The following is a 12,581-nucleotide window of genomic DNA, read 5'->3' as shown; positions in this document are numbered from 1 at the left end:
CCTCAGTCTCCCATAGCTTATAGGGAAGAAAAAGAACAAAAGAGGCTTTTAAGCCACTGAGCTCCAACTTGGGGATTAAAATACTATTGAAACAACTGCCAACTTCCACAACTGTGAACCCTTTAATTACCTTACTGAGACACAAGTCAATCCAGGCAAGAGTGATCAGTAATTTGAAAAGTACTGAGAGAGGGACCTCATAACATACTATATAAAATGGTTAAACCAACAAGAAGAAATACTGGAGAAATGAACCAGGACAAGAGTCCAGCTAAAAGGCCCCCAAAGACTGAAGCACAAAATAATGAGGTCAACATCCAAACACCAGTTAAGGAAATAATCACAGGAGTGAGTAAAGACTTTGAAAGAATTGTCATCAGAAATTCAGAAACAACAAATGAAACTCTGGAAGAAAACACTAATTATCTCAAGGTTATTAGAGATCTGAAAGCTGAAATAGTTGAGCTAAGAACACAACTAGCTGAACAAGCTAAAACAGTATCAGAACAGGGTAACAAAATAGATGAGCTCCAGAAAACAGTAGAGGCAAGAGAGAATAGAATCAATGAGGCTGAAGACAGAATTAGCAAGATCAAGGATGAATTAGAGGCAACTAAAAAAGAAGTAAGAGATCTCAAAAAGAGATTAAGAGATACTAAAAACAACAACAGAGACCTATGGGATGACTTCAAAAGAAATAATATATGCACTATTGGCTTACCAGAGGAAGAAAGAGAGGGAGGGGAAGAAAGCATTATTCAGGCCATAATAGCTGAAAACTTCTCTAGTCTAGACAACATCAAAGACATAAAGGTTCAAGAAGCCCAGAGGGTCCCAAACAGAACTAACCCAGACTTAAAGACACCAAGAAGGGAAGCTACAAACCCAAATGTATAAAGTGAAGAGCTTGATGCAGCACCCTAAGGACACGTACGCTGTGGTCTCTTCATACTCACGGAGTGAACTGAGGCACATTTTCACTCAGTGTACTCTGGTAACTAAAGATAGATGCTATGAAATTTGCCAATAGAAACTTCATTTCTTCTAGAATTTTATTTATTATTATTATTTTAAATGTTTCTTATTAATGATTCAATAATGATTGACAAGATTGTGGTATAAGAGGGGTACAATTCCCACTACCAGAGTCCCATATCCCTTCCCCTTCATTGGAAGTTTTATTTTTAAAAAGCCTCATTGAGATATAACTTATATGCCATAGAGTTCATTTAATGTGTTCGTGGTGTTTAGTGTATTTTCAGAGTTGTGCAGTCATTACCATAACATAAACCTTTTAACTTGTACCCTACTATTAGTCAAGCTTCCTTTCTCTCCAGCCTGTGGAAACCACATAAAATATGGCTTTTCTGGACATTTTATATAAATAGTGGTGTGGTAATTTTACATACCAATGTCACAGGTGGCCCATGTGTTCAGTTACTTGGTCAAACATTATTCTACCTGTTGCTGTGAAGATTTTTTTTAAAGATGATTTTATTGGAAAAACACTAACTTACAAGACTGTTGTCACAGGTGTACAGTTTCATATCTTCCCATGGTAGCTATCAGCATACCAACTCACTACCAATTTATAATCTTCCCCACCACAGGACATGGGAGCCTACTCCCCACTCAGCTTCCTCCTCCTGCTTCTTCCCTCCAACAGTAACTTTTCGCTTATCAAACTAAGAGCAGCTAGGTTCTGGTAGTCTGTTGTTTTTTATAAATCATTTCTTTATGTGTACATATACAATACTTGACCCACCACAATATTTTAATAAGAAGTTAGAAGAATACAATTTTAATTACATAAGAAAATTGAAAATCTTATTTCTAATAATAATCACAAAAGTGTATCACCTTCTAAGGGTAGGTTTGATATTTAATAAAATCTTCAAATTCAGGCTTTTCCAACTATATTTAGTATTTAAAATAATTTAATATTTAAAATCTTTATTCATTCATTTTGGATAGAGGCAAAGAGAAACTGAGAAGGGGAGAGAGACAGAGACAGAGAGAGACAGAGAGAGAGAGAGACCTGCATCATTGTTTCACCACTCATGAAGCTTGCCCCCTGCAGGTGGGGACCAGGGACTTGAATCCTGGTCCTTGCGAATTACAAAATGTACATTCAACCAGGTGCACCACTACTCAGCCTCTTCCAGTTATATTTTGATTTCAGGATTTATATTCAATAAAATCTGTCTCTTCTCAAAATACAAAATGAATTTAATTTTATATGTCACTATACACCTATTTGCCAACATTAAAATTTTGTATATAATTTATGTATATAGATCAAAACAGGTTAAAGGACCAAATTTTCATGTTCAATTGTGGAATATTTTAATTATTTTTATTTCTTTATTGAGGGATTAATTTTTTAATATTTATTTATTTCCTTTTTGTTGCCCTTGTTATTTTTATTGTTGTACTTTTTGTTGTTGATGTTGTCATTGTTGGATAGGATAGATAGAAATGGAGAGAGGAGAGGAAGACAGAGAGGAGGAGAGAAAGACACCTGCAGACATGCTTCACCGCCTGTGAAGCAACTTCCCTGCAGGTGAGGAGCCAAGGGCTCAAACCAGGATCCTCACGCTGGTCCTTCCTTGTGCTTTGCACCACCTGCGCTTAACCTGCTGTGCTATCACCCGACTCCCTGGGGGATTAATGGTTTATAGTCAACAGTAAATATAATAGTTTGTACATGCATAACATTTCTCAGTTTTCCACATAACAATACAACCCCCACCAGGTCCTCTGTCATCCTTTTCCAGGGCCTGTACTCTCCCCCCACCCCCCACCCACCCCAGAGTCATTTACTTTGGTGCAATATGCCAATTCCAGTTCAGGTTCTACTTGTGTTTTGTCTTCTGATTTTGTTTTTCAACTTCTGTGTGGCATATTTTAAATGATAGTACCAACTGTATAATAGAATCTTAACTTTTTAAAGGCTTTGAAAATTTGAAAAGGGAATGAGCTGTTCTAAAAGAAAGGCAGCTCAGCACCCTCTAGTAAGATGAATGATGTGGAATATAGGTTTCATAAAACATACTTTTAATTGAATGAGCCTATTGCACAATTCATCAACCACTCTCCTAGGCATCTAGCCAAAGAACACAAAAAATATATGAATAGAGACATGCATTCCTGTTCATGGCAGCACTATTTGTAATAATTGAAATCTGTAAACAAACCAAGTATCTAACAACAGATGAATGGTTAAGAAAGTTGTGATATATATACAATGAAATACTATTTTACTATAATAAACAATGACATGTTCTTTTTTGCTATAACATGGATAGAACTGGAAAGAATCATATTCAGGAAAACAAGCTGGAATAAGAAGGATCAATACGATGATCTCATTCATGGGTGGGACCTAAGAAAGCAAGCAAGGGCTAATACAGCGTGAAGCTTCAATGCTTTGTTATGTTGTGTTATGGTTTGTTACAGCAGATTCAAGGACTGTGTGGGCATGTTTATAGAAGGGACAGAGATTTAATCTTCTATGATGAAGAAAGATGATGTTTTGGTAGAGGGTGAGGTGTGTGGATACCTATCTTGATCTGACAGGATTTACAATCCTGTAAATCAATATTTTCTCAATAAAGTGTTTAAGAGCACTTCTAATTATTTATGGTGAATTTACTACCTATTACATTCTACTATGAAGTAAGCATCATTGTATATAAATTAGATAAGACTGAAAAACTCTAGAACAAGATATAATCATCACTTCAGTCTTGTGTACTAGACTGCTGCATCAGCAGTTATGTACATAGTAATAATATTTCAGTGTTATTTTGAGTACATGATGATCAAATCCCTGAGCTACATTGACCCAGAACATTTAAAACTTTAAAACTATCTTATTTATGTTAGTATGAAAAAGAAAATATCTCCTTATTTGGCAAAGTTGAGGACTGTAATTTTGCAGGTGGAAATTTTTTTAAGAAATTAAAAATACAATAAAACAGAAAAATAAATAAAATAAAAACCTATATATTGGTTAGAAATGTTTTAAAACAATGGAAATATCAAATATCTTACCTTGTTTCTGAGTCTGAAGTGCTGAACAGTTGACAGTTGTAAAGATTTCACTGTAGTCCTTACAGATGCATAAATCGTCTTCTTCTACTTTAGTTTGGGAGTTTGGGTTTGAACTTGGGACAACTTCTTCAAATTCATAGTTAATCTGGGTTGCTATTCCAGTAACTATATTTCTATGATGTTATAAAAATACTGATTTTAAGTATCTAGATTAATAAACAGTAATTTTTCTTTATAGAAAAATAATTTTAATAGACAAAGAGAAAAATTATCCACACCTCTATAGTCAAGAGATAAAAATGTGTATTTTTCTCAATTTTAATTATTTTCAAATAAAAGTTAATTTATGTACATAATATCCTGTAACCTGTTATTTTATACTAATTAGTGATATATAAGCAGGTATACATTCAGCAAATGTATATTTACCTCAATTTTTGAATGGCTAAACAGGATCTTGTTATATTGGTAAGTCATAATATAGTCAACAAATTCCCTATTGTTGGAGGATCTAGATAATTTATAGTGCTTATTATTATAATAAAAGTAATATCTGTACACTTGTCTAATTGTTTTTCATGATTTTTCCTTAAAATGAGAAGTGTTTCCTGTTAAATTATAATCTTATCAATCACTATTCAGTCAATATGTGAGGTGGGAAAATAAACTGAAACTCTAGAACTTTTTTATGCACAGACCCCAGTTCTGAGTATAAGCACTTAAGGTTTCAAATTGGTAACCTCATTGAATTTTAACAGCGGGCTCAAATTTTTAATGCATTTCTAATAATGACTCTCTAATTGAAATATTAAATCACCTACAGTCTTAGACCAGGGATATCAGAAGCAACTGCTTGCGTCACTCTATAAGATACAGCTATCTGTAAATAGCATGAAATGGCATAAATCATGACAAGGTCTTGAATGATACAGCAAATCCTAACCATGGGATTTTCAAAGTCAACCAAATTCCTTAGTAACTTGGTTACCGTCATAACTGTCTATTGCCTTCTTAAACTCCAAGACAGCAGGAACCCTCTCCATTCTCTAGAAAACCCATTATTTCTTTCAGTCCTGGAGACTCTGGGGGCATGGCTTGGCTTCCTGCACGCTTCACTCGATCAATACCACTTGATACTGGATCTGCTGAGCTCAACTAAATCAAAGCAATCAGCACCACCTCAAAACGTTTCACTTCAAATTGTGTCCAGAGACACCAGGCGGGAATGTCAACCCTTCAGCTCCAGCACTCTGACACCAAGTTGCAGATGCTACCATGATACCAGCATGACTTACCCAGACAGAAGACCTCACCAAAGTACCCTGGACCCCCACCTCCCCAGAGCCCTGCCCCACTAGGGAAAGATAGGGACAGGCTAGGAGTATGGATCCACCTGCCATCACCCATGTTCAGTGCAGAAGCAATTACAGAAGCCAGACCTTCCACCTTCTGCACCCCATAATGGTCCTGGGTCCATGCTCCCAGAGGGATAACAAACAGGAAAGCTATTAAGGGAGTGGAGGGGATGCGGAACTCTGGTGGTGGAAATTGTGTGGAATTGTACCCTTCTCATCCTGTGGTCTTGTCGGTATTTTTTATTTTATAAATAAATAAAAAAGAGAAAAATTTCCACTGAAACTATTTCCTTAAAAATAAAAGAGAGATAAAATGAGAAGTGTTTAGGCTAGAATTACATAGATTTTTAGACTTTACCATGCCTTGCCAAGTTACCCTGTTCTGCAACACAGGAGATTAATCTCTGCAAACCAACTAAGTTCTGTTGTCCTCTGGCTTCTGGTTGTATTCAGCCAATGAGAATCATTGCTAATAGGTCAGAAGTAGGAGGAAAGATAGGTTGGGAGATTATTTTTCTCTTCGGGGCCACATTTTGGAAGTAACTACATGCTTCTAACAGCAGTTATTGCATCTCTTATGAAATTGAGGCAAGCAAGGGTTAACTTCTCAAGTTGAATAATCAGAATATACTAGGAGGCAGCCTTCCCTCCCCAGAAGCACAGACAGGACTTTTGCTAAAGTAATCAACTTGACCTTGGCCACCTGCAAGTCACGTCTCTACCCCACCTCCTACAAGGGTTTGTTAGCAAACCCTGTTGATAAGCAAGACAGTGTCCCTCTTAATGCAGGAAATAAAAATCAACCTTTTAAGTTTGATGCTAAGACTTGCTATAAGAAAAAGATGACTATAAAAGCAAAAGAATAGTTTTCTAGACACAGTTTCTAGATACGATCTGGCTGGGCCTGCCAGCATAATAAACACTCCTTCCTATTTGAAAGCCTCCATGTGTCTCACCTCCCTGCCTGAGAATCCTACAGGAAAACAAACCCCCTGCTATAGTTGCATTTATTAGCTGATTATCGCTCCCTTCTTCCTTCATGTTTGCGATAATAATAACTCCCTGATGCTACTAATCCACGTGACTGTTAAAGACTCCATTAATACTGTTCATGCCTTGCCTATTTCCTGACTGATACTGGTATATTTGCTGTTGTCTGTATCACTAGGATATATATATATATATATATATATATATATATATATATATATATATGTATATATTTTATTTATTTTAATGAGAGATACAGACAGAAAAGTGGAGAAAGAGAGAGGGAGAGGAAGAGAGGGAGGGGGAAGAGGATGAGAGAGAGTGAGAATATGAGCCCTACTCAGCTCTGGCTTAAGGTGGTAAGGTGGTGCTGGGAATCAAGCCTGGGACCTCAGAGCCTCAGGCATGAAAGTCTTTTGCAGAACCAGTATGCTGTCTCCCTGGCCATTACTGAAATATTTGGAATTACAAGAAATTTTCCTACAGAAAAACATTTGACAACTTAGTTCACATCTAATTAATTTTCTCTGATATCCTGAAATAGATAAGCCTTAATAATTCTCTATAATAGTGGGGGGGACCCCAAATCAGTATGAGCCCCCAGTTGAATTGGAAACTCCCCCTCGACTTTTACCAAAAGCACTGTTTCACCACTTATGAAGATTTCACCCAACCATTGGGGAGCAGGGGCTTGTGTTGGTATGCATGAGACCCTTCTGTTTCATTTGGTTTAAATCCCCCCTGCTTAACACTATTCTATTTACATAACCACTTCATTCTATTTACATAACCCCTGTTAACAAGTTCCACCCTCCCTCCAGGGCATTTGTGGTTCAGTGATAGGATTCTCGCCTAATCTGCCCCCTCTTTGTCACACTCTGATTTTCACCAGTCATTTTTCTCTCCACCCTCTCTATGTCACATCCTGTTTCCACCTTATTTGGCAAGTATATATAAAGACAGCATTGTGAGTTTTACAGTACTGTACTTTGAGTTTAGCTTAGCTCGTCTTAGATTGTGCTGCGTCCTGCATGAATAAAGAGATACTGCCTACAGCTCAACCATGAGTCCCTGGTCGTCTGTTACCCGCCCGTGCAGCCAGCCCATTGAAAACAACATAACCCGTCGAAAACAACATATGGCGCAACAAGGTGGGACCAGACCTGCGCAACTCCCAGATAAGTGAAGACTTTGCCTTCCTATGCACTATGGTCTTCTCTTCTACTTATGAAGAGGTTTGCCAAAGCCTCTACTGTTTCATCATGAGACAGTTTCTCTGTCTCTGGAACATTTTACTCTGGGCCACACTTCGGTTCCCTGACCAGGAACTTTGGTTTCTTATGACCGGGATCATAGAGCTTGGGAGATGCACGGAGATTTCTCCTTGGATGTCGTTTTCGACGGGTTATGTTGTTTTCACTGGGCTAGCTTCGCGGGCGGGTAACAGACGACCAGGGATTCATGGTTGAGCTGTAGGCAGTATCTCTTTATTCATGCAGGACGCAGCACAATCTAAGCCGAGCTAAGCTAAACTAAAGGTAAAGTACTCTAAAACTCACAATGCTGTCTTTATATATACTTGACAAGTAGGGTGGAAACAGGGTGTGACACAGAGAGGGTGGAGAGAAAAGTGACTGGTGACAATCAGAGTGTGACAAGGAGGGGGGGTGGAGCAAAAACATATCATGAAACAGTGGGGATTGAACCAATGCCCTGGAGGGAGGTGCTTGTTAACAGCGGTTATATAAATAGAATGAAGTGGTTATGTAAATAGAATAGTGTTAAGCAGGGGGGATTTAAACCAAATGAAACAGAAGGGGTCTCATGCATACCAACAATTCCCCCTTTCTTTTTAACTAATGGCCATTGTGGGGTGAACAGAAACGTATATCGTACAGGCGTTTTCAAAAGAACTGGCATAAGACATGGAAAACAAAATAGGCGAGCAGCAATAACCAGTGTGATGCCAAGTGGAGCTTTTCTTGCCTCAAAGGGAAAGGCCTAGCAGGCGAAAGGGCATTTCTTGCCTCTGGGAATGCTTCATGCCTCTGGGGGCATCTCTTGCCTCAAAGGGCATTTCTTGCCTCTGGGAATGCTTCATGCCTCTGGGGGCATCTCTTGCCTCAAAGGACATTTCCTGCCTCTGTGGGCATCTCTTGCCTCTTGGGGCGCTTCATGCCTCTGTGGGCATAACCTAATAAGGAGGGGGAGCTTTCTGCCTCTGGGACAGAGCCTGCAGGCGAGGGGACATGGTCTATAAAGTTTCAAGGCAATTGGCTGAAGTTAGTCTTTGAGAAACACAGCAGTGTGTACCAGTAAGTCCGATGGAGGTGTCAGTCCAAAGTAGCTGACCACAGAAGAAAATGCCGGAGGATGAAACACTGCACGTCTGTCTCGATGGGGAATGTTGGCCACCAGAATTTTGCTTTTCTGTAGAGAGTGATCTTTGGAGTCTGTGAATCTGTTTCTTCAGGTCGTGCCAGGTCACCTCATTGGTTTCCGGGGGCGATGTCAGAGAACAGGATCCAAATGGATTTCCAGGAATTCCATTTGAGTAGATGCTTTTTCATGTGAAGACTTTGACAGCTGAAATTCACTTACTTGTCAAACAAAACTTGTAGCAGATTAGAAGTATACTATAATTGATAACTCCATTATAATTGGAAGTCGTTTCTAGTATGATTTTAAGGTTGTTTAAACAGTTTAAACTCAATAATATGTGGAAAGGTAAACAGAAGAATCACGGTTAAAAGCCTCAAGCATGAGAATAATTAACATAATCATTGCACTATCTTCCCCACCCATAACTCATACAGTTTTCAGGATTAAACGTTTCAGATTCATGTCAAGACGTAAAAGAGAAATCAAAGGAGGAAAAAACAATTTTTTGGATTGTTTCTGGATGTCTCTAGAAATCATGGCTGCGTCCAGCATTTTTTTTTTTAAGTCAATGTCAAACAAAAATTCAGTCATTCAAATCATTCTCTTATGAAACGCAACTTGAACCAGATTATCAAGATCTCACCATGTAGGATTAAGAATCCCCGGAGGGCGACCTAGTCCAAAAAGGTCCTCGAAATTCCATTTAGGGTGTTTCTGACTGTTCCTGCTGGATTGCTTCAGGCACCCATTTTTAAAAGCGTCTTCCCATTGAAGAAAGAATCCAATCAGGAGAGTAGACCTAACCACATGTCTCCATACTTGGGAACTGCCAGGGTACTCGAGAATTTTCTTCAAATTAGAGTAGTCCTTCTCCATGGGAAACATTCGAGAAGAAGTCCAGAAAGTTCCAGGGGAAATCCCCATGCATATCCCAAGGTCTACGATCACGGTCATAAAGAACCAAACTGTGGCCCGGAGCAAAATGTAGTCCTTTTCCTCAGGAAACATGGGAGAGGGAATCCAGAAAGTCCAAGGAGAAATCTCCGTGCATCTCCCAAGCTCTATGATCCCGGTCATAAGAAACCAAAGTTCCCGGTGAGGGAACCGAAGTGTGGCCCAGAGTAAAATGTTCCAGAGACAGAGAAACTGTCTCATAATGAAACAGTAGAGGCTTTGGCAAACCTCTTCGTAAGTAGAAGAGAAGACCATAGTGCATAGGTAGGCAAAGTCTTCACTTATCTGGGAGTTGCGCAGGCCTGGCCCCACGTTGGGCGCCATATGTCGTTTTCGATGGGTTAGGTTGTTTTCTCCAGGCTGGCTTCACGGGCGGGTAACAGACGACCAGGGACTCATAGTTGAGCTGTAGGCAGTATCTCTTTATTCATGCAGGACGCAGCACAATCTAAGCCGAGCTAAGCTAAACTAAAGGTAAAGTACTCTAAAACTCACAATGCTGTCTTTATATATACTTGACAAGTAGGGTGGAAACAGGGTGTGACACAGAGAGGGTGGAGAGAAAAGTGACTGGTGACAATCAGAGTGTGACAAGGAGGGGGGGTGGAGCAAAAACATATCATGAAACAGTGGGGATTGAACCAATGCCCTGGAGGGAGGTGCTTGTTAACAGCGGTTATATAAATAGAATGAAGTGGTTATGTAAATAGAATAGTGTTAAGCAGGGGGGATTTAAACCAAATGAAACAGAAGGGGTCTCATGCATACCAACACTTGGACTTTCTGGATTCCCTCTCCCATGTTTCCTGAGGAAAAGGACTACATTTTGCTCCAGGCCACAATTTGGTTCTTTATGACCGTGATCGTAGACCTTGGGACATGCATGGGGATTTCTCCTGGGACTTTCTGGACTTCTTCTCACATGTTTCCCATGGAGAAGGACTACTCTAATTTGAAGAACATTCTCGAGTACCCTGGCAGTTCCCAAGTATGGAGACACGTGGATAGTGTCTACTCTACTCTACTTCTACTCTCCTGATTGGATTCTTTCTTTGATGGGAAGACGCTTTTAAAAATGGGTGCCTGAAGCAATCCAGCAGGAACAGTCTGAAGCACCCTAAATGGAATTTCGAGGAGCTTTTTGGACTAGGACGCCCTCCGGGGACTCTTAATCCTACATGGTGAGATCTTGATAATCTGGTTCAAATTGCGTTTCATAAGAGAATGACTTGAATGACTGAATTTTTGTTTGACATTGACTTAAAAAAAATGCTGGACGCAGCCATGATTTCTAGAGACATCCAGAAACAATCCAAAAAATTGTTTTTTCCCTCCTTTGATTTCTCTTTTACGTCTTGACATGAATCTGAAACATTTAATCCTGAAAACTGTATGAGTTATGGGTGGGGCAGATAGTGCAATGATTATGTTAATTATTCTCATGCCTGAGGCTTTTAACCGTGGTTCTTCTGTTTACCTTTCCACATTTTATTGAGTTTAAACTGCTTAAACAACCTTAAAATCATACTAGAAAGGACTTCCGATTATAATGGAATTATCCATTATAGTAAACTTCTAATCTGCTACAAGTTTTGTTCAACAAGTGAATTTCAGCTGTCAAGTCTTCATATGAAAAAGCATCTACTCAAATGGAATTCCCGGAAATCCATTTGGACCCCTGTTCTCTGACATCACCCACAAGATGGAATGACTACAACACACCCCCAGAAACCAATGATGAGACCTGGCACGACCTGAAGAAACAGATTCACAGACTCCAAAGATCACTCTCTACAGAAAAGCAGAATTCTGGTGGCCAACATTCCCCATCGAGACAGACGTGCAGCGTTTCATCCTCCGGCATTTTCTTCTGTGGTTAGCTACTTTGGACTGACACCTCCATCGGACTTACTGGTACACGCTGCTGTGTTTCTCAAAGACTAACTTCAGCCAATTGCCTTGAGACTTTATAGACCATGTCCCCTCGCCTGCAGGCTCTGTCCCAGAGGTAGAAAACTCCCCCTCCTTATTAGGTTATGCCCACAGAGGCATGAAGCGCCCCAAGAGGCAAGAGATGCCCACAGAGGCAGGAAACGCCCTTTGAGGCAAGAGATGCCCCCAGAGGCATGAAGCATTCCCAGAGGCAAGAAATACTCTTTCGCCTGCTAGGCCTTACCCTTTGAGGCAAGAAACATTCCCCTTGACATCACACTGGTTATTGCTGCTTGCCTATTTTGTTTTCCATGTCTTATGCCAGTTCTTTTGAAAACGCCTGTATGATATACATTTCTGTTCACCCCACAAGGGCCATTAGTTAAAAAGAAAGGGGGAATTGTTGGTGTGCATGAGACCCCTTCTGTTTCATTTGGTTTAAATCCCCCCTGCTTAACACTATTCTATTTACATAACCACTTCATTCTATTTACATAACCCCTGTTAACAAGTTCCACCCTCCCTCCAGGGCATTTGTGGTTCAGTGATAGGATTCTCGCCTAATCTGCCCCCTCTTTGTCACACTCTGATTTTCACCAGTCATTTTTCTCTCCACCCTCTCTATGTCACATCCTGTTTCCACCTTATTTGGCAAGTATATATAAAGACAGCATTGTGAGTTTTACAGTACTGTACTTTGAGTTTAGCTTAGCTCGTCTTAGATTGTGCTGCGTCCTGCATGAATAAAGAGATACTGCCTACAGCTCAACCATGAGTCCCTGGTCGTCTGTTACCCGCCCGTGAAGCCAGCCCATTGAAAACAACATAACCCGTCGAAAACAACAGGCTTGGACTCAGTTTCTTGAGCATTGTCACATGTACACTTTACCAGGTGTGCTACTGCCCACTCTC

General features: G+C 39.8%; 1 protein-coding gene across 7 annotated transcripts in view; it reads right to left on the bottom strand.

Annotated features, from left to right (window-relative positions):
• SHOC1 (shortage in chiasmata 1) overlaps positions 1 to 12,581 on the bottom strand; it is an 81,720-nt gene that overhangs the window by 52,406 nt on the left and 16,733 nt on the right. For all 7 annotated transcript variants that reach the window (XM_060199007.1, XM_060199013.1, XM_060199012.1 and 4 more), the window contains one exon: positions 4,057 to 4,229. In XM_060199007.1, the coding sequence (XP_060054990.1) occupies positions 4,057 to 4,229 (173 nt within the window). The remainder of the gene's footprint in view (positions 1 to 4,056; positions 4,230 to 12,581) is intronic.

This window comes from Erinaceus europaeus, chromosome 10 (genome assembly GCF_950295315.1).
Source record: "Erinaceus europaeus chromosome 10, mEriEur2.1, whole genome shotgun sequence".
Taxonomy (NCBI): domain Eukaryota; kingdom Metazoa; phylum Chordata; class Mammalia; order Eulipotyphla; family Erinaceidae; genus Erinaceus; species Erinaceus europaeus.
The sequence above is the reverse complement of the archived record's forward strand: the minus strand, read 5'-3'. Positions and strand labels throughout refer to the sequence as shown.